The 26,524-nt window shown below is 43.7% G+C and overlaps 3 protein-coding genes and 1 long non-coding RNA gene across 4 annotated transcripts in view; 2 read left to right on the plus strand and 2 right to left on the minus strand.

Moving 5' to 3' along the window:
• LOC149287725 (uncharacterized) overlaps positions 1-26,524 on the minus strand; it is a 415,509-nt gene that overhangs the window by 106,811 nt on the left and 282,174 nt on the right. The gene's annotated exons all lie outside the window — the stretch shown is intronic.
• The window catches only part of LOC149287727 (uncharacterized), a 253,773-nt gene that overhangs the window by 55,213 nt on the left and 172,036 nt on the right, over positions 1-26,524 (plus strand). The window lies entirely within an intron of this gene.
• LOC149287731 (uncharacterized) lies at positions 19,727-22,374 on the minus strand. The gene is made up of 2 exons (XM_089492522.1): positions 22,362-22,374; positions 19,727-21,081 (listed from the first exon to the last, which is right to left on the minus strand). Exons 1-2 carry the CDS (start codon positions 22,372-22,374, stop codon positions 20,012-20,014), a joined length of 1,083 nt encoding a protein of 360 aa, XP_089348648.1. The 3' UTR covers positions 19,727-20,011.
• Positions 26,057-26,524, plus strand: part of LOC149287732 (uncharacterized) — a 29,319-nt gene continuing 28,851 nt past the window's right edge. The window contains exon 1 of the mRNA XM_089492523.1: positions 26,057-26,202. Coding sequence (XP_089348649.1) covers positions 26,057-26,202 — 146 coding nt within the window. The remainder of the gene's footprint in view (positions 26,203-26,524) is intronic.

Raw genomic sequence — 26,524 nt, forward strand, 5'->3', positions numbered from 1 at the left:
TCTCACACACCAACTGTCTCAGTCTGTCTCTCAGTGACAGTTAGGAAGGACAGTTGACAGTTGCATCAACATTCCAATGATGCACTGTTCGAATGCTGACACATACAACTGCCACTAGAGCTGTATATAACTTGCACAACAGCTCCACCTAGTGGCCACATCCATTTCATTCCCTGACATGTTCAACTGAGGCTTCAGAGAATGTTCCGGAACATTATTCCCCACAGTCACAAGCAGCACAAAATGGCCTCTGGAACACAAAATGGCTGACAAAAGCAAAAAAGGCCACCAGGACACAAAATGGCTCCTTCTGCCTCAGTGCTTGGCAGTTGGCAGTTTGAGGCCTTCAGGGAACACAAAACAGAGGATGAAAGGGCCCCAAAGTCGAAAGGGACCCCAAACAGGATTTCCAAATTTAAGAACACCTAAACATTTTCCTGATGCTATTGAAAGGAGGAACCTGATCCCCTCCTTAATTACAATCAATAATGAAGGCTATTAATATTAATATTAAGAGTGCCCATCATCCCCAACCCAGCTCAGGTCTTGACCGCTCAGGGAGGCCAGTCCAACTGCAGGTGGCCCTCAGTCCATCCGTCCGTCCGTCCTCCTTTCCTTCTGCATTCCTCCTCTTTTCCCCAGCATCAGCCCCTTTTCCAAGAAGGCTGCATCCACACTATAGAAATAAGGCACTTTGGCACCGCTTTAACCCCTCAGTGTTATGGAATCCTGGAATTTTACCTTTGGACACTTAGCTTCTCTGCCAGAGAGCTCTCATGCCACAACAAACTACAAATCCCAGGATCCCATAGGATGGAAACAGGAGAGTTAAAGAAGTTTTGAACTGGATTATTTATGTAGTGCAGATACAGCCTGAGTCAGTTGTAAAAGCATCCAAGTCAAATCTTATCCTGTTAAAATGGTTTTCCTTTTTTAAAATATATGCAGTTTGCTTTTATGTCTAATCCTTCTTCTTCTTCTTCTTCTTGTTTGTTTGTATGTTTGTTTGTTTCATTCTTGGTAATATGAGTTATTCTTGTCTGTCTCCTTCCCTCTTTCCTGAAAATCTATTAATAAGGAAACGGGGGAGACTTTTAAAACCTCCCAAAGGAGCCACTTTTGGCATTGTTTGGGGGACTAGCCTCCTCTTAGAAGCCAAAGCCTAATGTTTGTGAAGAAGAAGAATAAGGCTTGTATTACAACTATCCTCCCCATTTCTGATCCCTTTGAAAACCCATGTTCTCCAGAAGGAGCAGAGCTGTGTAATAAGAAAACCCTCTTAGAAAAGAGACACAAAAGAGACACAAAGAGACACACTTCCTTCCTTTTGGCCCAAGGAGCCTGGCCTCCTTCTGACACTGGAGCCCCAGGAGAGAAAGAGAAGCCTCTGTTCAACTGAGGCCTCAGAGAAGGTTCTGGAACAACATTCCTCACAGTCACAAGCAGCACAAAATGGCTGCCAGAATACAAAATGGCCACTGGGACACAAAATGGCTGCCTCTGCCTGAGCGCTTGGCAGTTGTCAGTTTGAGGCCTTCCGGGAGAGAGAGAGACTGAGGGAAGAGAGGAAGTAGGTCCTGGAGGGAGGGGGCCTTGGGAGATATAGGGCCTTCCTGAGATATTTGGTGTTCACTTCCTAACAAAGGGGTTTCTGGCCTCATAAAGGATTTGGGGCAAACTGGATCTGAAAGGCAGAAGTAGCCTTTTCTCTTTCCAATGAGATTTAAAGTGTATTTCCGGGACTCGATCTCCCAGCATCCACAGGGCCAGAGAGAGGAGGGGTCCTGCCTTGCAGTAAGGCCCCTCCAATCCCCTCCAAAATAGGACTACACCTCCCACGTCTTCTTTCTTTCTTTCTTTCTTTCTTTCTTTCTTTCTTTCTTTCTCCCTAGCTGCCTTGTGTTAGTGGTGTTACTCCTCTTGTTGTCATTGTGTGCCTCCAAGTTGTTTCTGACTTATGGCAACCCTAAGGGACGCCCTTCGCAGGGTTTTCTTGCCAAGATTTGTCCAGAAGTGGTCTTGCAACTGCCTCCCTCTGAGGCTGAGAGAGTGTGACTTCTTGCCTAAGGTCACTCAGTGGGTTTCCGTGGCCAAGAGGGCATTTGAACCTTGGTCTCCAGGGTCATAATCCAATGCTCCAGCCACTAAACCACGCTGGCTCTTTCTTGAGGTTTTGTGGTTTTTTGTGGTGTGGCTCCAAGTCATTGTCTAGTTCTGGGGAACCTCTCCTGGGGTTTTCTTGGCAAGAGTTGTTCAGAGGAGGTTTGCCATTGCCTTCCCTGAGGCAGAGAGAGTGTGACTTCTTGCCCAAGGGACCCAGCTGGTTTCATGGAGGAGTGGGGCACTGGACCCTGGCCTCCAGAGTTGTAACCCAACACTCAAACCACTACACCACACTGCCTCCCATTCCCATGTACAACCTGTGAAATAAGTGCAGACTTTTTTCTGCTCTTCATGTGTGTCTTCAAGTCGTTTCCAACTTATGGCAACCCTAAGGCAACCTTATCATGGGGTTTCCTTGGCAAGTTTCTTCAGAGAGGGGTTACCATTGCCATCCTCTGAGGCTGAGAGAGTGTGACTTGCCAAGGGTCCAAAACACATTGCAGCAATAATCCAATCTGAGACCGCTTTAGTGCTAGGGAATTCTGGGAAATGTAATTTTGTGAGACATTGAGCCTTCTCTGTCAGAGAGCTCTGGTGCCACAATAAACTCCCATTCCCAGGATTCCCTTGCACTGGGCCAGGGCAGTTAAAGCGCTCTCAAACTGGACTGTTTCTGCCGTGTGTTTTGGACCTTTCTTGGCCGCAAACTGTCCATAGCCTGCAATGCATCTCCTAATTCTGTTGGCAGTCCCTCCCTTCCAACACTTTCTCATTTCCCCCCAAAACCAGCACAAAGCTGGCAGATGGAAAGAGGTTTTAAAGCAGCATTTAATTCTGAAATATTTGTTTTTAAAAGACTAAATGTCCCAAATGCTATCATCAGTTTTGTAGCTATTATTACAGAAAGACGTAGAGAGCAAACTCCTCAAGTACCTTTGTTTTCTGGAGTGAGATGGACTTTTCCAACTGACTCTCTGTGATGATCTCCGGTGGTCCAAGCAGCCAAACTGCGGTTCTGTAATAATAATAATAATAATAATAATAATAATAATAATAATAGTTTTATACCCCTCTCTTCAGCCAAAAGGCTACCAGAGTGGCTTACAAACTGTTAATTAGACATTTAGACATTATGGCTTTTGGCCCAGCAGACCCTTAAATTCCTTAAATCTCTCTGCCATCAACCAGTGAATTATAAAAGGGCTTCCCTTAACCTACACTGGGACCAGTTAAGGAACCTTATTTCCACTTCTTTACTGATCTTCCCAAGCATCAACTGAGCCAAAACACGTGTAAAAGGAGCGTTGAGTAGTAGATACTCCAAGGAGGTATTTATTATAAATAACAAAATATAACTGAAATATAAGTCATACAAGATATTAAGAGTCTTTCAGGTACAATATTTGTAAGTATAAAATATTCAATTCATACAAGCTATTAAAAGAATAAATAGACCTAAGCGTCCAATTCTGAGACTAACTTCCAAGATCCGCTCTTTAACTCTCTCTCTCTCTCGATCTCCAACCGACACAATTCCCCCAACTGTCTCTTGGTCTCTCAGGCCTTATATCTCCTTCTCACGGAAGCTTCCAGAAGGACCTTCATCTTGCTCTCTGATTGGTCAAGAGAGCCTTCCGTAGCAGTGATGTCATTCTGTGTGGGATGTGGGAGGGACTGGACTTCCAGCCAATCAGGGCCATGGATGATGGGAGGGACTGGGATTCCAGCCAATGGCAGCCCTCAGAGTGTCCTCAGGAGGACTTCTTCTGTTCCTAAAAGAGCATTGAACCCATGGCTTTGAGACAGGGCTGGTCCTCCATTTTGATGCAGTGAGGCTCCTGGTTTGGAGCCATCATGAAAGGAAGCCATTCCTAATGACTGAATATGTGGTCTTCCTGTTTCTATTGCCAAGGAAGGGAAGAGGGCCCTGGAGTGTTCTCTGCCTTTTGTGGCAAAAGAACTTGACCAAACAGACTGGAAATCATATACATAAATAATAAAAATTGGATGATTGGGAGAGGCTGCCCTAGACTTATATCAGTTTAGTGAAGCAGATTGTCAGGAGCTACATGGAAAACTTTTCATGTGCTAAAAAAGTCTCCCATCACACAAGAAATCTAGAGGACCAGGAACAAAGATTGTGGCCTTGTCTTTTCCCTCTCACCCCATTCTTGAAGATCCAGGGAGCTAAGGAAAAGACAAGGGAGGATGTTCCAATATGTCCCACTCTATTGATATCCTGAAGGAATTAAATCATATTTGGGATCACCATGTGCTTCTCTCCATAATCACTCTCTGGATGAGGGCTATTTTCTATTGCAGATCACCTTTTGAGATGTCGCAGTGTTCTTCACAGAAGAGGAGGAAAGGCCATTCTTGAGTCTGAAGCAGAAATTTCTATACAGGATTTGGAAACCATGAAGCCCTATGAGGAAGGACTTAGGGAACTAGGGATGTTTAGCATGGAGAAGAGAAGGTTAAGGGGTGATATGACAGCCCTGTTTAAATATTTGATGTCATATTGAGGATGGAGCAAGATTGTTTTCTGCTGCTCCAGGGACTATGGATGCAAAGTGCAGGAAAAGAGATTGCACCTCAACATTAGGAGGAACCTCCTGACAGAAAGGGCTCTTTGACGGTGGAACAAACTCCCTCAGAGATTTTGGTGGAGTCTCCTTCCTTGGAAGTCTTGAAGCAGAGGCTGGATGGCCATCTGTCAGGGATGCCTTGATTGGGAGTTCCTGCATGGCAGAATGGGGTTGGACTGGATGGCCCTTGGGGTCTCTTCCAACTCTGAGTTGTAATTCATTTTGGTTGCATCTACACTGCAGAAATAGTCCACCTTTAACTGCCATGGCTCTCAGTGATATTGAATTCTGGGATTTGTAGTTGTGTGACTGTAAGAGGCATTCCAGGGGGAAAAGTTACCAGGATTACAGCTCCCCCGTTTACTGACCAGTAAAGTCCAAACCACTTGGAAGACCAGAGTTTATGAAACACTGGTCATTATAGCAAAGCCTTTGACTGCATAGATCATGAAAGGCTATGGAAAGCCCTTAAAGCCATGGGAGTGCCAAGACATCTGATAGTCCTGATGACGAATCTGTTCTCAGGACAAGAGGCTTCTGTCAGAACAGAACATGGAGAAACAGAATAGTTCTCAATTGGCAAAAGGCTGCATCTTATCACCCCAACTGTTCAGTTTACATGCAGAAAATAAATGAACAGCTGGTTTGAAGAGGAGGAGGGAAGATAAGAGGAAGGAACATCAGCAATCTTAAGATACATGGACCATACAATACTACTATCGGAAAACACCACGGACTTGGAACAATTACTAAGGAAGGTCAAGGAAGAAATGGCAAAGGCAGGCTTGTTACTGAATATAAAGAAAACAAAAATAATGTCTAGGGAAGATCTACGTAAATCCAACCTAGATAATGAGGAAGTTAAAAGTTTGCTTGTATCTTGGAGCAAACATTGATCAGAATGGGAAACTGCAGTCAAGAAACTGAAACAAGACTATGAATGGGAAGAGTAGCCATGAAGGGACTGGGCAAGGTCCTAAAATCTAAAGATATACAACTGAGCACTAATGTCCAGTCCATTGTATCCTCTGTTGCCATGTACGGCTGTGAGAGCTGGGCAGTAATGAAAATGGATGAGAAGAACATAAATTCCTTTGAGATGTGGTGCTGGAGAAGAGGCTGAGGATACCGCAGACAGTCAAAAAGACAAACAAATGGGTCTGAGAACAGACCAAGCCTGAAATCTCCCCGGAAGCCAAAATGACTAAACTGAGTCTGTTGTATTTTGGCCACATCATGAGGAGGCATGAATAATTAAGAAGGAGAGTAATGCTAGGAAAGGTAGAAGGGAGTAGAAAGAGAGGAAGGCCGCATGCCAAATGGCTAGACATAATTCGGGAGGTTATGGGGCTGAATCAAGGGAACCTGAGCAGAGCAATGGAGGATAGAGGGGTTTGGAGGTGTCTCATCCACAGCATTGCTGTGAGTTGAAGGCAGCTAATAACAACAAAGCAAGTAAAGACTTAAGGGTTTTATTTCAGCATCAACTTCTGTGGGTTGTGATTCATTTCGGCTGCATCTGCACTACAGAAATCATCTCATCTGACACCACTTTAACTGCCCTGGCTCAATGCTATGGGATTCTGGGAATTATAGTTTTGTGAGTTTTGTGTTAGCCTTCTGTGTCAGAGAGCTCTGGTGCCACAACAAACTACAGTTCCCAGGATTCCATAGCATTGAGCCATGGTAGTCGAAGTGGTGCCAAACTGGATTATTTCTGCAGTGCAGATACAGCCTTTCTCGGATGCTTGGAGTACAGTATTGTAAGATCATATGCACACACACACACACACATGCGTATAGACATAGACATACAAACGCACACACAATTAAATGATTGTGGATTGAGATCAGAATGAACAAACAATGGAGGCAATAGCTATTATAATACTATTATAGGTGATATATAAGAGCTCCCTTAATTGTCCTAATCCTAAATGGGTCTTTCGAAGTCAGGTTTGCCCCCTCTCTTCTTCTCTGATGCTGTTTTTAAATTAAACATGTTGAATTTGTAAGATGCCTGAGTGGCTGCTAGGAAATGAAAATGGTGACATTGTAAGATAAATTTATTTTGTATGATCCAGTTAAGGATCCTATTGATTCCTTTGGGACACATCTGTGGTCCAAACCTATGGTTTATTTTCCTTCTCCAAGATTAGTACACATAGAATTATAGGCCCCAAATGCATCATTAATGATTCCTTTTGAAGTGAATGAAATGGAAACAGGCTGAACTATGGCTATACTATGGCCATTTTCCATTCTATTTTGTCTATCTTCAGTACATGAGGAAGAGGCTTAGGGGTCCATGTTGGGTCTGATGAAAGTGATGCTCTCCTTAATGCCATCTATTGCCCTTTCACTCAAGGATTTCCAAGATGTGTCTGTATCTGGGAAGACACAGCAGCTGCACAAGAGTTGTGGGAATTCGCTTGTAGTGGAGGTGTATTTGGCCTAAAAACTCTGAAGGCACCAATGCCCATTTGATCTTAGAAGCTAAGCAGAGTCAGCCCTGGGTAGTAATGGATGGGAGACTGCCAACCAAGGTCAGGTGCTGCAGGCTCTATTTCAGAGGAAGGGATTAGCAAAACCATGGCTGAGTCTTTCCTTGCCTGTGAAGACGCATGAAATTCATGGGGTCACCATAAGTTGACAGGTGACTTGAAGGTGCACACAGACGCTCACAGACACACCTATTTGGATGTAATTCAGTGAAAGTCGCCTTCTCCCCCAAATTCTATGACAATATAATACTTGCAAGATACACAATCCTACACTTTTCCCTTTTCTGGCACAAAAAGATATGAAGCTGCTTTTTAGCTTTATGGAGTAGAGTTGTCCCTCCACGTTTGCGGCTTTGACTTTTGCGGATTTGGTTATTTGAAGTTTTGATTGATATGTTCTCTCTAGGAATCTCTGGCACAACTGTGCCAGAAGTTGGCCATAGGTTTATTCCCTGCTGCTGGTTTTCTCTTTGCTGTTTTTCATCACTGTTTTGTTGAATCACTGTTGTACTGTGTTTTGTATTTCCAACAAATTCTATTCCATGCAGAGAATTGTGGTCAGTGGGTGACAGCGAATTAATGACTGTATTCTCAGAATAGTAATAAATGGTAGATGGAGAGTGATCTTCCACCCCCCCCCCCCCCATCTTCTGGTGCTTCCTTTTAAAGTATTGGGTGGAAGGTGGCTGTTCCTGTGTCAGTCATCTGCTGGACATTGTCCATGTCATCAGTGGTCACAAAGGATTTCCCTCTAAAGCTTGTGACATCTTCAGTACCCTATTTTAAAAACCCTGTAACCTCTTTGTTTAAGCATTTTCTTACTATGTGGGCTGATCTCATGCTGAAAAAGGGGTGTCCCTTCTTCACCTCCAAATCATGTATCTCCTGTTCTACAGGTTATAGCTCCTGGTATGTGTTTTTACCATATTGCAAGAAGGGTGCTATAATGCACTGACAGCATTCATGCTTTGCATGTAGGAGGTTCTGTGTTCAGTTTTTGTGTAGGATCTTATGCAGTAAGGAAGCTAAGAAAGATCTATCCCTGTCCCTGAAAAGCCAGTCAGAGCTTTCCCCAATCTTCTAGGTATTTTGAACAGTAACTTGTGTATATATTCCACTTTAGGAACTGATAGGGATTTGTAGTTCAAAATGCCAGGAGAAAATCCCCCGAGGGAAGTCTGTTACTGATAGAGCTGACCAGAGATTTCCATATGAGGCAGTATATAAAACATTTTGTCTTCTTCTTACACACTTGGTGACACTGACCTGCTCCATGCGACAGTTTTCCTTATATCTTCTGTGTGCTACTGAGTGTGTTTTTCAGCATCAAGCCCTATCTAATGTACATGCTGCCCTGGTATTATTGTAATGGGAAACCGTGGTTTCTTGTGACATGAATAGTGTATGAGCCTTGAGCTCTCATACTCTGCCCTCCTCTTTTTGCTCGCTGGAGAAGGGGTTTGAAAGCATTTGCTTCCAATTCTTTTTTTTATTGGAAAAACAAAAGAACTTTATTGAAGACCGTCAGGATAGAAGTGATCAGCAATGCATTCAGGTCGGATCTGAGGCTGCCCTCCTCCCCATGAAAGTATTAAGACGCAAACTAATTAGCTCCAGCTACTCAATTTTAAAGAATCCTTTGGAGAAGCCACAGCGTTGCTTTTTATGGGTAAACTCTGGTTAAAACAAACCAAGATCTGATACCTTAGTTCGTATTTGGTTGGTTTTTGTCAAGTGCGTTTAGGGAAATCACATTGTTCATGTTTGGATGTCACAGAGGTCTGTTTAAGTCCGTAGAATGAATGGCCCATCTCTTCTTCCAAGGTATGAAAAAGCAGGAGTGGAGATGGGAAACTGCATGTGTGAGCATAAAGCTTTTGTTTTGAATATTGGAAAGGTCGTATCTCTTGATATAAACCAAGGTGTGCATTGACATCTAAAGGGAGGACTTCCTCACAGTCCCAACATCCTCACAGACATAGTAAGGATTCAGGAAAGTGCCTTGTCCATGGCTGCACCCAATAGGTAGGACTTGGCTCCACAGAAAGTCCGGTTGTCTCCTTCCCTCCTGTCTTTCTTCTGGCAGATAGAGACATTTCTATTTGGGCAGGCTTTGGGGTTTTAACTATGGAGTTCCAGCGTGTGACATGGTATGCTCTCTGTATATATAAAAACTGTTTTAAATATATTTTTGTTTTTAGTGTTTTAGTCATGTTTTCAATGCTGGTGCCTAATTTCTTTATAGCTTTTGTAAATCAATATTTTAGTTGAATATTTAAAAAATGGAGATGTCTCATCCACAGGGTCAGCATGAGCCAGGGGCCTCGGGACCAGTTCAAGGGCAGTTAACAACATGTACATAATGTGAAAATGACAGACTGGAGTCTGTAAACAGTACGATGTAATCTGATTTCCTTATTCAGCTTCTTCAGAATATTCCAACTGTGTTATATTTTAGAATTAAATGAAGTTTGCAGCAATATTGTACTCTGGTTATTTGGCTTAAAGGTCATACAACAATGAAATGCTACATTAGCCACACAGAGAAGAAAGTAAGGGGGATGTTGAACTGTCTAGACTAGAAGATTGTGGAGAACCTCAGGCACTGGTGGCACAGTGGTTAAATGTCAGTGCTGCAGCCACGGTTGTGAGTTCAATCCCAGGCAAGGCTCCAAGATCCACTTGGCCTTCCATCCTTTCGTAGGTCAGTCAAATGAGTAGCCAGCTTGTTGGGGGCAATTGGCTTACAGGTTGTAAACCATTTAGGGAGTGCTGAGTGCACTGTTAAGGGGTACAGAAGTGTACATGCTATATTGCTAATGCTATAACACAATAATTTGGGAATTGTTGCTTCTATACTTATTTATTTATTATATATTTAGAGTATTTATTCTTTTCTCTTCAGCCACAAAGGATCCCAGGGCATCTTACAGATAGTTAATTAGACAATTCCCTGCCCCTCAGACTTACAATCTAAAAAGAAATGACACAAAAGAGAAGGGAATGGCAGTGGGAAAAAGGATCAGGCCAAGCAGGTACTGCTGATTCTTCTCTCCCTTCAAGACAAGGGCAGTGCCAGGTTGCCAGGGGATTGCAAGAGTTTTGAGGTTCCCTCATCTCCCTCCTCTTGGCTTTGCCCTACTCCCCCCCAGAGCCCACTACCCCCAGGACTCCAGAGAAAACTCTCCTCCCCTCCCCCATCCCAGAAAAATCTTGTTTCCAATGCTATTGAACCCTATCCTGTGTGATGCTTTCTATTTGACATCGGTTCTTAAATCTCTCCATGGCCTTCCCATTAGTTTCCAGGCAAAATACAAGGTGTTGGTTTTAACCTTTAAAGCCCTCCATGGCTTGGGTCCTGACTACTTGTGGAAGCGCCTCCTCCCATACAATCCACCCACAGACTCAGGTCCTCTGGGAAGAACCTGCTGCAACTCAAGAAGACCAGACTTTCAGCGGTGACCCAGAGTTCCTTCTCATCATCCGCTCCCAGGCTCTGGAACGACCTCCGGATGAGATCCGTCCTATTTCCACCTTGGAAGTCTTTAGGAAGGCTAGTAAGATGGATCTCTTCCGGCAGGCCTTTCCAGACTAGATTAGATCTATTGACATGCCTTTCCCTCCCCCTGGCCCTTACCCTTGCCATCGTTACTGTTATGGAAATTGTTACTGATGTATCATTTCTGCCCTCCGCTTCAGAAAACGATTCAATTCTTGACTGAAAAAACTTTTTTATTATATTGTGTTTTGGATGTTTTAAATTTTCTTGCTGTTTAATAGCTTTTTAGGGATTGATTAATGTTTTTATCATTGGGAGGAGGGTTGGGAGTTTTAATAGTAAGGAGCATCAGACTGAAGTCACAATGGGACAGTTTCAATGCTTCAGGCAAGGAGCATCAGACTGAAGTCACAATAAGACAGTCTCAAAGGTTCAGGCAAGGAGCATCAGACTGAGGTCACAATGGGACAGTCTCAATCCTTCAGGAAAGAAGCATCTTCCTGAACTCACAATAGTCTAGCCTCAATCCATCAGGAAAGGGGCATCAGCCTGAGGTCACAATAGTCCCTATCGTGCAGGCAAGGAGCATCAGCCTTAAATCACACTATGCCAGTCTCAATTTCTCAGGCAATGAGCATCAGTATGATGTTGTAATGGACCAGTATCAAACCTCCAGGTAAGAAGCACCAGCCTTAAGTCACAATAGTCTCGTCTCAATCTTTCAGGCAAGCAGCATCAGACTGAAGTTACAGTGGGCCAATCTCAATCCTTCAGGTAAAGAGCATGAGCCTGAAGCCATAATAGTCCCATCTCAGTCTTTCAGGCAAGGAACCTCAGGGCGAGATCACAACAGTCCTGTCTCAATCCTTCAGGTAAGGAGCAGCAGACTGAGGTCACAATGGGTCACAATATGTCATGAATCTCTTTATTTGTGAATTTATGCACAAGGATTGCTAGGGCCAGGCTGCTGCTGCTGCTTCTTATTCCACTGGCGGACTTTGTGGGAAAGGAAGGTATGCATCGGGAGTTCAGGGGCCTCCCCTGCCTTCCCTCCTTTCTTCCTTTGAGGAGACCACAATGGAGCCCAAGGTGCAGAGCTGGACTCAGGAAGGAAAGGCAGGAAAGGAAGACTCTAGTTTGGAAATATAGCTCGCTCTGTGTATCTTGTATGTTTGTGTGTGTGTGTTTTCCTTTGCTGTTGTTATGGCTGGGAATGGAGGTGAGGACTGAGGAGAGAAGAAAGGGTCAGTTTGAGCAAATTCAGAACTTCTGTGCATCAAAGAGTCCAGTGTGTTGAAACAGCAAACAACTTTATTGAGAACACTTAGGAATTCAGCGTTTAAAACAGAACTGCCCATTCCAATAAAAGCAATACATTAAAACCCCCAAACCTAAAACTCCACACTTTTCTAAACCAACCCCCCACCTCCAATTCCCACAGTCCATGCCCCACATGTAAGAAGCCCCCCTTTGCCATTCCCAGAAATTATCCCTTTCTGTTAATACCTGCCCCCAACTTTCTTAAGCCAACATCCCACACTTTGCAAAAGCTATCATTCCCAAAACTATTCTAGCCAGCTGCAATAAATCCCAGCCCCCCATCTACATAACCTATACCACGACCCCCAATTCCCAGCCAAATTTACAACACAAAGTAATTATCTATACAATTAGCAATGAAAACCTAAACTTAAGAAATACAACCTTAAAACATAAACATACATATGGACAGACAAACCTTACAAGCAAAATCACAAGGGCCTTTTCTTAGCACCACTGGATTGAAAATATAATTTTTGTATTACTAATTGACAAAAATTGACAACCTTGTGGTTTTGAGTGAATGGCTGCAGTACAGGCATTTAACCGCTGTGCCACCAGGGCTTCATTAATGAATGAAAACTCAATGATAACACCAATAATGATAGAAAAACCCTTCCCAAAAAATTTAAAAGACTTATTAGATAAAGAATTAAAGGAAAATAGATAAAATAGATGATTGGATGGAATTAAAAAGAGGAAAAGAAAATATAAAAGAAAAACTTAGGGGGATAAATATGTCTTGGTTACATTTTATGCAAATAGAAGAATGGTTTAAAAACTGGAAGGAAAAAATATAGAAAAAGGAAAATATACACAATTTGAACAAATAGTTCAGAAAGGAAAAGAAATGGAGGGAAATGAAAATATGAAAGGTGGTGCAGTGGTTAAATGCCTGTACTGCAGCCATTCACTCGAAACCAGAAGGTTGCGAGTTCAAGACCAGCAAAAGGGCCCAAGCCCGACTCAGGCTTGCATCCTTCCGAGGAGGGAGCTAAAATGAGTACCCAGACTGTTGGGGGCAAATTAGCTTACTTGCTAATTAGCTTACTTGCTGTTCACCACTATGATCTTTGGAATAGCGGTATATAAATAAAACAAATTATTATTATTATTATTATTAAAATTTATAAAATATTAAAGGAGAATAAAAGAAAAAATTAAATCAAATTATCTTAAAAGAAATATGGGAGGATGAATTAGGATGTAAAAATTTGTGATAACGAATGGAATAAGATTTGTGAACAAAGACATTTGAAAAATTTATCAGTGTGAATTAAGGAAAATTATTATAAATTGATTTGGAAATGGTATTTGACACCAGTGAGAATAGATAATATAAACAAAGATAACTCAAAATATTGTTGGAGAGGCTGTCAGGAAGGAGGGTCATATCTACATATAATGTGGTGGCAATGTAAATATGTACAAACATTTTGGGAAATAATAATATTAGAGATAGAAAATGTTATGAATATAAAGACAGCTAGAAAACCAAACATAATATTGTTATCAATAGACAATGAAGTAGAATGGAAAGAAGAAGAAAAAACCTTGTAACAAATTTGTTTACTGATGCGCAATTAATTATAGCAAGAAATTGGAAAAAAATAAATGTGAAATTGGAGGATTGGTATAAAGAAGTTTGGAAGTTAGCAATTAATGACAAATTAACATGTAAATTGAAAGTAAAAAAGGATTATGGAAAAGAAATGATTCCGATGAAATATAGGAAAAAAATTATTGAAAATGTACTAAGAAAAGAAGATGGGAAATTACCTCCAAAGGAGGAATTAAAATTTTGGATGGAATATAAAGGAGGGAATGGCTCCGGGGGGAAAGGGGGTCCAATGAGGGGATATTTAGGGTTTTGAATAAGATGTAAAAGTATATATATGTATGGAAAGAATATTAAATCTATTTTGTTTTGTAAAATTTCAAAAATACTAAATAAATACAAAAAAATAAAGGCTTCTAAGAGCGTCAGAAGAAAGGTCCTCTGGGTTGTTGTAGCCAATCTAGTCTTCTTAGGCTTTAGGAGAGTTTTTCCAGTGAAGGGAGGATTGTGTGGAAGAAGGCACTCCTGCAAGTAGTCTGGACCCAAGCCATGTAGGGCTTTAAAGGTTACAACCAACACCTTGTATCTTGCCCGGCCACTAATGGGCAGCCAGTGGAGGGATTTAAAAACCGGCGTAATGTGGGCAGTTCTAGAAACTACAAACTATAAATTCCATGATTTCACAGTATGTTGCTATAAAAATTGAATTGGAACCAGTTTTCCATGCAGTGTAGCTTTCTAGACCACTTGCCCCCATTCTATAGGAAGGCAATGGGTGCTTACCCCACAGAGGACACATTTTCATAGGTTTCCATCATCACCTCATTGTACAGACATTTCTGCTTTGGACTCAAGAGTGGCAATTCCTTCTTTGTGAAGAACACTGCCACATCTCAAAAGGTAATCTGCAATAGAAAACAGCCTTCGCTGAAAGACAGAGGATTGTATATAACACCCCCGTTGCATCCTAGTCAGTCAAATTCCCAATGGCTCCACTACAAAAAAGGAGGTCTGGACACTAACCTGTCCGGAGGTCTTTCCTCCAGTTTCTTCCACAAAGGAGGAATTGAGGGTCCTTTCTCTTCTCTCCCTTCCTTTGGAAGTCATCTTGGTTCTTTCCACACCTGCAGAAAATACAAAGTGTTTTTATGTGCACACATTTATGCAATCTTTCACGGACCACTGAAAATAAAATTCAACAGCGTTAAGGGCAAATCAAACTTGAATTGTCCCTAAAATTCAAAATAAATCCATTGGAAAGCAGGATATTAATTAGTGATGATGATATTATTATTATTATTATTATTATTATTATTAGTCTTGCCTCCAAACCCTCAGAGAGAGAATCTTCTGAATGCTGGAAGACTAAGTGCACTGGGCCTTTTGGGGCGTAGAGACCAGCATCCTTAGCCGGCATGAGGGCGAAGATGGCGTCTGCAAAGCGCACTCCTTGACTCTTCCCACATGCCGGTGTGATGCTGCACATTGCATCACATCCCAAGTGACCTCACGCCGTTCCTCTGGTGCTACATCCAGATGACGCAGTGCCAAAGGAGTGCAGAAAAGACACACCGTTGGCAGATATGGCACTTTCCCCCCGGTGCAGAACTTTTTGCACCACGGAAAGGCCAGATCAGGGACGTGGAGTAGCCTTACCATAGTGCAAAAAGGAGCTGCAAAAAGCAATGTGTTTGCTGTGGCCCTGATCTGGGGCTAAAAGGAGCGGCCTGTACATCCCCTTAATTTCCAGAAAATGGGGTTAGGATTGGAGTCCTAGGGTTGGCCCCAGCCTTCATCACTCCCAAAGATGTCAAGAGGAGGAGGGCTGGGTAGGACTCATGTGTCTGACTGATTTTAATGGGTCTATTTTTTTCTTCCAATAATCTACCTAAAATCATAATGTATAGATAGACAGAAATAACAACAACAACCCAGTAACAACAACCATAGCAACTGCAATATTTAAATGTCTATATTTAATGTTTCCCATTGCCTTCCCCTAAGGCTGAGGGAGTGTGACCCAGAGAGTTTCTATGATGGGTTACACGAGGGAGCTGCAGCGTCCAAACAGTGTGACTCCCTCACGGAGCAAAAAAGGAGCTCCAAAATGGAGCTCCTTCTTGCGGCGCAGCTATGATGCTGCGAAGCGCCGCTGGCGCACTCGCGACGTCATAGGCGCCGCAACACGTCTGGACGCTATGCATCCAAGATGTAAAAATGGCGGCGGCCACCTGGAACGGCCGCCGCCATTTGTGACGGACGGAGTCCGTGATAGGGAAAGGGGCGTCTAGAAGAGACGCCCCTTTTTTAAAATGGGACGTCATGTCCCTAGTGGTGGTGTGTAACCCGCCTATGTTGGAACTGGAATTCAAACCCTGATCTCCAGAGTCCTAGTTCCACTATGCTCAAACCACTAGCCCACACTGGCTCCTACAACATGGACATCGTTTCACTGGGCCATTGTGTGTCATGGACTTGGTCCAGCTTCCTCATCCATGGAGGTCATTTTAGAAGCCCCCTTCTCCTCCTCCATTTCCAGGCCCAGCTCCTTCTGAAAGCCCTCCAACTCTCCCAGTTTGGCAGGGACCCTCCCCTGGTTCATCCTGTGCCCTCCCACCTTTTCAGCTGCTCTTCAAAGGCCACAGTTTCCTCCTCCTCCTGCCATTTCTCCCCTTCTCTTGAGCTCACTGCCATTGCTGCAAACTGAGTCCAAAGGGCAAAAGGAGTCTGTCCTCCATGAAGACAGCCAAGGAGAAAGGAGAAGAGGGGCCCTTCCCAGAGGCTCAGGCAAAAGCAAACAGCTGCAGCCTCTCCTAGTTTGCCTCTCCTTCCTCAGAAAGAACCTTGCAATCTTGATCATATTCTGAGGTTGTTTGGTCCCAGCCTCCCTTTGATTCTCTTGGGTCCCTCTCCAAAATCTCAGGGCCCCACAGAGACTCCCAAGAGAGGAGAGGAGGCCTGGCAGCCAAAGAAGAGGGGAGGAGAAGGGGGGCTTCCTTGCTTCCAGCCCCCAAAGTTGCCTCCCTACAGAAGACCCTCCAGACCCCCATCCTTGGCTCCAAAATGGGGGCTCTTCCCCCTCAGCCATCCTTCTCACAGAAGACCAAAATATGGGGGTCTCCCATCGCCATCTTGAGGCCCTCAGCTTCCCTTTCCTGCCAAGGAAACCCAGAAGGAGCCCTTCTTCTTCCTAAGCAGCCAAGGGTCAAAGCCAACATCATTCTAGAACCCTATTCAAGCTCCAAGCCAACCGCCAGCCTTTCCCAGAATTCCACACTCTCCCTCCTCCCAGCGGAGGAAACTGGGAGATGGAGCAATGGGTGCAAACTCCAGGGAAAGAGAGTTTATTTTCTTAAACTTGTAATTTCAGTTGTCCCTTTATGTGGGAGAATGGGATATTATTATTATTATTATTATTATTATTATTATTATTATTATTATTATCAACAACAATTATGATAATGCGTTTCTTGTTCCCAAAACCACAGAGCCTTGTGAAATCTCAAAGACTGTGTTTATCACACAGGGTTCTCCAAGAACTCTTCTTGTTCCTGGATCTCCCTTGGAGTTAAAACTGTGAGACTTTGCAAACGGTGAGATCTGGAGTCAGTCCTGTGTTGAAAAAAATAAAACTCATTTGAAACAAAAGAAGCTTTATTGATGAATCCAGGCAGAAACATCCATTAACACCTTTTTGCAAAGTCTGAAGTCCAAAGGAACTTGCTCCCTTCTTAACCCATTAAACCCCTCCCTAAGCCAGCCCCCAATTCCCAAGCTAAAACAACACAAGCGGAGGTTGCATAGATACCAAGGTTGTGTATACTCCCCCTTCCCTTCTCCCAGACAGCCTCACCTTGAAGAGCAGTGTTCCCAAGCCAGCTTCACTCCTCCTTGAGAACCAGTCTACAGCTGCAACCCCATCCCTCTTTCCAAACGCCCTCCTTCATCTAAAAGCCACTCCATCTGCCCTTCTGTAATTTTCCATGATGTGCTTTCAATAACCCATCATTCTACACTACCTATTATGAACTACAACTATAACTCCTACTTTAACTCTAATAATTAAACCCTAACATTTTTACTCTTTATGACAGAACCCTTATACACTATTTCTGACATGCAATGGGCCAGTCTCAATCCTTCAGGTATACAGCACCAGTCTGAAGTGACAATTCTCCCGTCTCAATCCTTCAGGTAAAGAGCACCACCCTGAAGTCACAATAGTACCATCTCAATTCTTCAGGCAAGGAATCTTAGGCTGAGATCACAATGGGCCAGTTTCAATCCTTCAAGAAAGGAGCCTCTGTATCAGATCACAACGGTCCCATCTCAATCCGTCAGGCAAGGAGAATCATCCTGAGGTTGCAATGGGTCAGTCTCAATCCTTCAGGTATGGATAGGGCTGCCATAATTGTCCACTTTTACCAGGGACAAAATGTAGGACAAATTCAAGACCAAACTGTAGGGCAACTGCAGGACAAAACTCAGCTCAAAATGTAGGACATTTAAGGTCCACCATTTTTCTTCAATGTCCTACATTTTGGGCTGAGTTTTGTCCTGCAGTTGTCCTACAGTTTGGTCTTGAATTTGTTCCACATTTTGTCCCTGGTAAAAGTGGACAATTATGGCAACCCTAGGTATGGAGCACCAGTCTGAAGTGAAAATTCTCCCGTCTCAATCCTTCAGGCAAAGAACATCAGCATAAAGTCACAATGGGCCAGTATCAATCCTTCAGGAAAGGAGCATGAGCCTGAGTTAAAGTTGGGCCATGTATCATATTATGTGGAGACTGATAGGGTTTTATATTCTAGATAACTATATATATATTGCTAAGCCATCATGTTAATTAAACTGTTGTGTGGCTGAGTTCTGTGGTCCAAGGCCACAGGTGCAGTGGTTGAGAAAAGGCACATGAGAGCTTAATTGCTTTTAGGAAAGCTGCCAGAATCCCGGATGGGAGGACACTGCGCAGAAAAGGGCGGGAGAAAGCTGTTCCTTTTTCAAATACTGCCATTTGTGTTGCAAGACGGGCTGCACTTAGGACCCTGACAGATATCTCTCTCCCCTTCCATTCACCCTGCTATCCGAAAAGGGCTGGAGAGCATACCAAACCAACCACAGAACCTTTCCCTGCTCTTGTGTAATGTCAGGTCAATCAAAAATAAAACGCACAGTCATGATTTACTACTGGATGAAGAGAGTGACCTGGCTTGTTTCACGGAGACCTGGCTGGGTGATAATAGCTCAGCCACCTGGGTCAGGCCTTACCAGCTGGGCTCTCCTCCAGTGAGCAGGTAAGGGGAGTGCCTTTGGTCCATAAAGACAATCTTGCCTTGAGCAAGATACCTATCCGTATGATAGACCATATCAAATGTATTTACCTAAGCTTAAAGATTAGGGAAAGTCTGGGGATTCTGTTGGTTTAAGGTCTGTCCCATTCCTTAACAGACTCCCTAGCCAAGCTGACACTACTCGTCTCAGAGCTGCTGCTGGAGTCACCTAGGCTTTTGGTCTTGGGTGACCGCAACATCCCCCTTGAGGCCCCTCCTCAGCATGCGCAGGGATTGCCAGGGCCTAGGTACTGCTACTGCTGCTGCTGCTTATTCCGCTAAGGCTTTTGCGGGAAAGGAAGGTATGAGCTGGGGGTTCAGCGGCCTCCTCTTCCTTCCCTCCTTTCCTGCTTTGAAGAGATTGCAATAGAGCTCAAGGCGCAGAGCTGGACTCAGGAGGGAAAGGCAGGAAAGGAAGGCTCTGATTTAGAAATCAAGCTCTCTCTATGTACCTTGTATGTTTGTGTATATGTTTGCCCCTGCTGTTCTTATGGATGGGAATGGAGCGGAGGACTAAGGAGAAGATAAAGGGTCAGTTTTGGGCAAATTCAGAACTTCTGTGCATCAAAGAGTCCAGGGTGTTGAAATAGCAAAGAACTTTATTGAGAACACTTAGGAATTCAGTGTTTAAGCCAGAACTGCCCATTCCAAGCAAATACATTAAAACTTCAAAACCTAAAACTCCACCCTCTTCCAAACCAACCCCCCACCTCCAATTCTTCCCACAGTCCATGCCCCAAAGGTAACAAGGCCCCCTTTGCCATTCCCAGAAACTAGACCCCTTTCTATTAATACCACCCTCCAACTTTCTTCAGCCAACATTGCAAAAGCTATCATTGCCATAACTATTCTAGAGAGCTTCAACAAATCCCAGCCTCCCATCTAGCTAACCTATACCATGACCCATAATCCCCAGCCAAATTTAAAACCCAAAGCAACTATCTATACTATTAGCAATTAAAACCTAAACATAAGAAAATACAACTTTAAAACACAAACAGACATATGGACAGACAAACCTTACAAACAATATCACAAGGGCCTTTTCTTAGCACCTCTGAATTGAAAATATATTTTTTGTATTCCTTATTTATAAAAATAATGTTAGTTCACTGCTGGGATTTGTGTTGCTTCTCTCCTGTATGGCCTCTCTGATGTCTCACTAGGTTTGACTTCTGAGAGAAAGATTTCCCACAATGCTGGCATTTGTGTTGCTTCTCTCCTGTGTGGACTCTCTGATGTGTCACTAGGTGTGACTTCGAAGAAAAACATGTCTCACAATGCTGGCATTTGTATGGCTTCTCTCCTGTGTGGACTCTCTGATGTATCACTAGGTTTGACTTAAAAGAAAAACATTTCCCACAGTGCTGGCATTTGTATGGGTTCTCTCCTGTGTGGACTCTCTGATGTGTCACTAGGTTTGACTTAAAAGAAAAACATTTCCCACAGTGCTGGCATTTGTATGGGTTCTCTCCTGTGTGGACTCTCTGATGTGTCACTAGGTTTGACTTAAAAGAAAAACATTTCCCACAGTGCTGGCATTTGTATGGGTTCTCTCCTGTGTGGACTCTCTGATGTGTCACTAGGTTTGACTTCAAAGAAAAACATTTCCCACAATGTTGGCATTTGTATGGCTTCTCTCCTGTGTGGACTCTCTTATGTGTCACTAGATGTGACTTCCGAGAAAAACATTTCCCACAATGCTGGCATTTGTATGGCTTCTCTCCTGTGTGGACTCTCTGATGCATCACTAAGTGTGACATCCGGGAAAAACATTTCCCACAATGCTGGCATTTGTATGGCTTCTCTCCTGTGTGGACTCTCTGATGTTTCACTAGGTCAGACTTCCAGGAAAAACATTTCCCACAATGCTGGCATTTGTATGGCTTCTCTCCTGTGTGGACTCTCTGATGCATCACTAAGTGTGACATCTGGGAAAAACATTTCCCACAATGCTGGCATTTGTATGGCTTCTCCCCTGTGTGGACTCTCTGATGTTTCACTAGGTCAGACTTCCAGGAAAAACATTTCCCACAATGCTGGCATTTGTATGGCTTCTCTCTGGTGTGGACTCTTCGATGCATGACAAGGATTGACTTGTAAGCAAAATATTTCCCACAATGCTGGCATTTATGTGACTTCTTTCCTGTGTGGACTCTCTCATGACTCAAATGTTTTTCTGTAAAGAAGGACAATGACAGATGAGACTGAAAATCAGACTCAAGGGAGGAGGGTGTTGCCACATGATTTAGCCCTCATTAACCTCTCCTTATTTGCGATTAAATTAATAAAGTTGCTGTGAGTAACTTAAGTATGGCCCTGCTGCTTATGCCCTTAAACCCATTGAATAGGTGTATCCTTACTCATAGGAGCTAGCAAAAAATGGGGCTGCCTTGAGGGAATCAGTGGAAGCAGATAGTCAAAGGACTGTTGAAAAAATATTCCATTAACCATGTGCAAAAATACTTTGATTGCCAGGTAGCATCATATCCTGTGAGACTGCCATAGAGTCCTGAGTCAGAGCCCAAGGCATGATGCAAGCTAACTGCTGTTTGACACCAGGAGATGACTCACAACCAATACAGTATACAGCTCACATGCGGATTGGTGTGTATTGGATTGGTGTTGTGTGTACAAGAGATGGTGAAGTTGATGGAAGTCGAGGAGGAGAGCTTGCAAATATTTGTAATATTTTGCAACTCAAGAGAGAGAATCTCCAAGGATTTTGATGAAATCAACTGTGTTTGTGACTTATTTTTCAGTGTGAAAAGTGGTCAGTGCATTGCCAATATCTATATCTGGATATTTGCTTCCGACTCTGTTATGTTATTGTTGAGCCAAGATGGATCTGAGAGCCAGTGTGCTAATCGCTTTTGTCTGAGATATTTCCATCAAGCACCCATTGCATTCAATTTGGTTTCAGACCATTCTTCCACCCAGGAAACATTCTAAAGCGATTTAAACCTTTTTGGACACTCAGTTTCTGCTCCCAAGCAACAATTACAGTATAAATATCTGCCCTGGATGGCTGTTCTTTGATGCCAGTCCAATCACAGACACACAGTCTGTTGGTTTACATGGCTAAGCACCTCAATGCACTCGGCAACCCCACTTGTCGCAGCAGCTCCTGACTTCTCTTCCCATATGAAACCCTCAGCAATTGGAATCCAGATCCGCCTATGTGAAGTATTACCATTATGAAAGTCTTACATCTCTTGACCACTCCCACATGTTATCTAGTTCTTGTGCATGTGTGTGAACCCTTACATGTGTGTGTGTTGCTTTTCCCCTAAATAAAAGATAAAACCTATTTCAAATGCCTTTGGAGTTCTGTGTACTTCTGGGCCTGGTATAGTTGGGCTGAATCCCGAGGTCACTCTTGTCCCAACCAAACTATACCTCTCTTTACAGCTACGTACCAAACTTCCCTAAAAGCATCACACTTGCGGGTGTCCTTACCAAACTCCAGCATTTTGGGTAACAAAGGGCCTCTGGAATCAACCATGGAGCTAAGCAAACTCAGGTTGGACAAAAACATTAGAGAAAAGGGAATTTTTGTGTCGCCTTTCCTCTCTTCATAGACATTGTTGATAACTGCTAAATGGAGCCCCTTAATATGTCTGAAAACAAGGGCCTGAGCCTTGTTCTCACCAGTTCACTCAATCCAGTCCTTAAAATCTGTCAGGTTGATGGCTGCCTCCCAATCCCCAAGGCCCCTCTCCTGGCCCTTCCCAGAGGTCCCTTCATCTCCGCACAGAGCTAGGCGATCCTGACTTTCGTCCTGCCTTCCCCTCCTGGATCCCAGAGGCCTGATCCCCTTCCCTTTCTCCCTCCGCTCTCCAACCTTCCCTCTTGCCCATCTGCACTGCTTCAGCATCTCACCTTCACCATCTGTTCCCTGCCTTTCTGTTTTTCACATTCCTTCCATCTCTCTATCACAAACACAGTGTGTGTGTGATGCATAAAAGGGACACTTTGAGGCCCATTTGTTGAGAAAGGAAGGATAATCAATATACAAATAACTAATTGGGAAAGGCAGAGCAAGGGGGATTGGGACCTGGACTCCAATTTTGGTGAGGGTCAAGTGCCAGAGAGCAGCCTTAAAACATCTCTAAGACAGGGATGGACTACTGTTGTTGATGGGTGTGTGGTCACATTGCCACCCAGGGGATCTCAAGGGCACCCCCACATGGTATTCCCTGGGGGATGATAAATAATATTTTGCCCCTCAATATCCGACAGCATCCCCTTTGCCCCTGTTCTCTGAGCCATTGCCGGGTCAAGGGAGCCATTTTACACAAGAAGCCTCTCCAGAGTCTCAAAACGCTGTAGGAGGCACCAAGAAAGGCAGCAAACTTGGTCAGGGATGGGCTGAGGAGCATTTGGAGCCAAACAAACATTTTTCTCCATGGTTCCTTCCCACAAAATCCTAGAATTGCCAGTTTAAGATATGATATTTAGAATCCCTAGAAAATGGAGAGCAATAGTGCCTCACTAAACTACAAATTCAAATATTCTACAGGATGTTGCTATCACAATTAAACTACGCATGAAAGGGATCTAGGATTCTTAGTAGACCACAAGTTGAACATGGGCCAACAGTGTGATGCAGCAGCTAAAAAGACCAATGTGATCCTAGTCTACATCAATGCGAGTATAGTGTTATGGCAGGGGGTTGGACTGGATTGCCCTTATAGTTTTTCAACTCTTAAGGTAAGTAATAGTGCAACTCTATTCTGCTTTCATCAGGGCCCACTTGGAATACTGTGTCCACTTCTGGTCACCACAATTCAAAATAAATGTTGAGAAGCTGGAGTGTATCCAAAGGAGAGCAATGAAAATTGTGAAGGGTCTGGTAACCATCAAGCCTTATGAGGAGTGGTTTAGGGAGCTGGAAATGTTAAGCCTGGAGAAGAAAAGGTTAAAGAGTGGATATGATAACCCTGTTCAAATATTTGAAGATATACTGAGGAGGGAGCAAGCTTGCTTTCTGCTGCTCTAGAGCAAAGGACACGGAACAATGGAAGCAAGGCACAGGGAAAAAATATTAGGAGGAACTTCCTGACAGTAAGAGCTATTCAACAGTGGAATATCCTCCCTCAGAGCATGGTGGTGTCTCATTATGGTTGTTGTTGTTGTTGTTGTTGTTAATTTCTAAAGCACTTCTTCTTTGAAAGGCTTTAAAGGTCTTTAAACAAAGGCTGGGTTGCCATCTACCGGGGATGCTTTCAGTGTGTATTCCTGCATGGCAAGGGGTGGAACCAGATGGTCCTTGTGGTCTATTCCAGCTCTATGATTCTATGATTCTAAAGTGGAATCATAGTCCCATGATAATGTAGTATGAAAGGGCCCTCAGTCTTTATAGGAAGAGCAATGAATTCAGCTTCCTTACCCACAAAAGCCACATTCTCATAATTCTCAATCATCACATAATTGTACATATGTTTCTGCTTCTTTGTCAACAGTTTCCATTCTTCCTGAGTGAAATGTACTGCCACATCCGCAAAGGTCACCTGCAATAGAAAATAGCCTTCATTCAGAGAATGACTAATACAAAAAAAAAAAAAAAAAAAAGGGGGGGGGAAGCACACGATGCATCCCAAAATTATTTGATAACCTCAGAATTTAGTCCAGGAAATGAACTTTAAATTCTGTTAGCAAGAAAAAAGCTACTGCCTTTGAGATTCAGTTTGTCTCAAATTCTTTCAATATAATATAAAATATAATAAACAATATATTGCTGGGATATTGATAATGGATTAGGATACTGACTATCGCAACACCTATAGTACATTTAGCCATTTGTTGCCAAATTTCAGAGGCAAATGTCATTTTTAAAAAGCAGTTCTGGGGAGCCCTGTGAACTTGATGGCCACGGGGCCACCCCCAATTTATATCCAGAGACATTCTCCCAACATTTCACAGATGGGAAAAACAAAACACATGTGGGCAAGCAACACCAGAAAATGGTGAAGATGGAACAGGAAGATCACACAAGCAGGAAAGGGCACAGCAGTTTGCTTTTCCCTCAGGCTCCTAAGAAAGGAAAGTCCCTGCCCCCTTCTTTCTTCTCCTCTCCCCACTTTTGAATTGATGGAGTGCAAACTCCTTGGCACTCCTTATGCAGAAATTGAAATGAGCTGAACAAAGGGGAAAGTAAAAGGAGGAGAGAGAAACCAGACTATTTAAAAGCCCTTGAAATAATGGGGTCACAGAGGATTAACCAGGACTGTCTCTGCCAAATTCGGCCAGTATTTTATTTGCTTCCCTTTCATAAATTGGCCCAGCAGTGACACAGATGAAGCTATTAGGATAGTGACTCACCAAAGAGTGCAGCCTCTTTCTGCTGGAGCCCAACTTCCTCCGCTTGGCCTCTGTGTTGGCCATCAGGAGGGCAGGGGGTCCTGGTGGCCCTGCACTTGGTCACTTCCAGCAAGAGAGGCCCGAAAGCCGTGTACAAGGAAGCCGAGATGAAGTTCCTGAGAAAGGGGACCAGGATTAGGATTGGCTTGGTAAGAAACCCTGCAGCACTCAAAGAGACAGAGAACAGCATCCTGCTGGTGACACACACAGATGACATATGCCTCTTTTGGGCCAATGCAGAGGTGGGCATTTGCTTCCTCCCTCTGCACCAAACAAAGCTCCCCAGACCTAGCATAGATTCACTGCAGCTCCCCTACACAACAGATACTACATGCCTTCTTAGAGTGGTGGGGGATTAGGGGATGAGGAATTGGAGAAGGCCCTGGTTATGTCCCCGTAGCTAGATGTGAAATGAGTGCATCATTTGCTGAAACTTCCTGACCTCCCCAGTGGCCCTCAGAGGAAGATGTCTTCATTTTGCTTCTGGCTACATAAACAAAGCTGGATGCTTCTCCAATACCTCGCACCCAGCACTCTCACCAGGCATGGAATGGCCATGCGGGATAGTTTCCACAACTCTATGGCAGGACCTGTGTCAGTGTATGGCCAGTTGTAGTCTTATTCCACCTGGAGCAACACTGGATTATAGAGGTTTCTGTTGGGTCAGGCTTTCTGGCCTGGTGGCCTCTCATTTTCCCATTGGCCAAACCAGTTGCCCTCCATCCCCCAGGGAGGCCCCGGGTCAAGCAAATGAGGAAAGGAGCATTCTCTTTGGTGGTTGCCCCCCTTCCATGGGATCCATCCCTCCTCCCAGGATCGAGGAGCACCAGAGCATTGAGCTGATGGCAAGAAAGAACCCAATTGCCATGGCAGTCTTCTGCATGCAGAGAAGTCATTATTCTGAGAGTGCCTCTGCCCATGTGACCATAAGTGACTGGTGAGTCAATCTATAGGTAAATCCAACTGATTCAGTGATTCTCTTCTGATCAGGACTAAGAATAGGATAGGATACAGGCTAGGATTTAGGAATGCATGTGGCTAGAACAAGAAATTTCCAAGCAAAGATGGACTGGTAACAGTGTGGAAAATAGGCACTCTCCACGTAGAATCATAGAATTGTAGAGCTGGAGGAGACTACAAAGACCACCCAGTCCAACCCCTTGCCATGCAGGAAATCTCAATCAAAGCATCCCTGACAGATGGCCCCCTCCCCATTTAGACACTGGTGAAAATAATTATTTCATTTTTGCAAATGAGAC

The sequence above is a fragment of the Sceloporus occidentalis genome, unplaced genomic scaffold, assembly GCF_023333645.1.
Source record: "Sceloporus occidentalis isolate IW3139 unplaced genomic scaffold, rSceOcc1.0.p SCAF_57, whole genome shotgun sequence".
Lineage (NCBI taxonomy): Eukaryota > Metazoa > Chordata > Lepidosauria > Squamata > Phrynosomatidae > Sceloporus > Sceloporus occidentalis.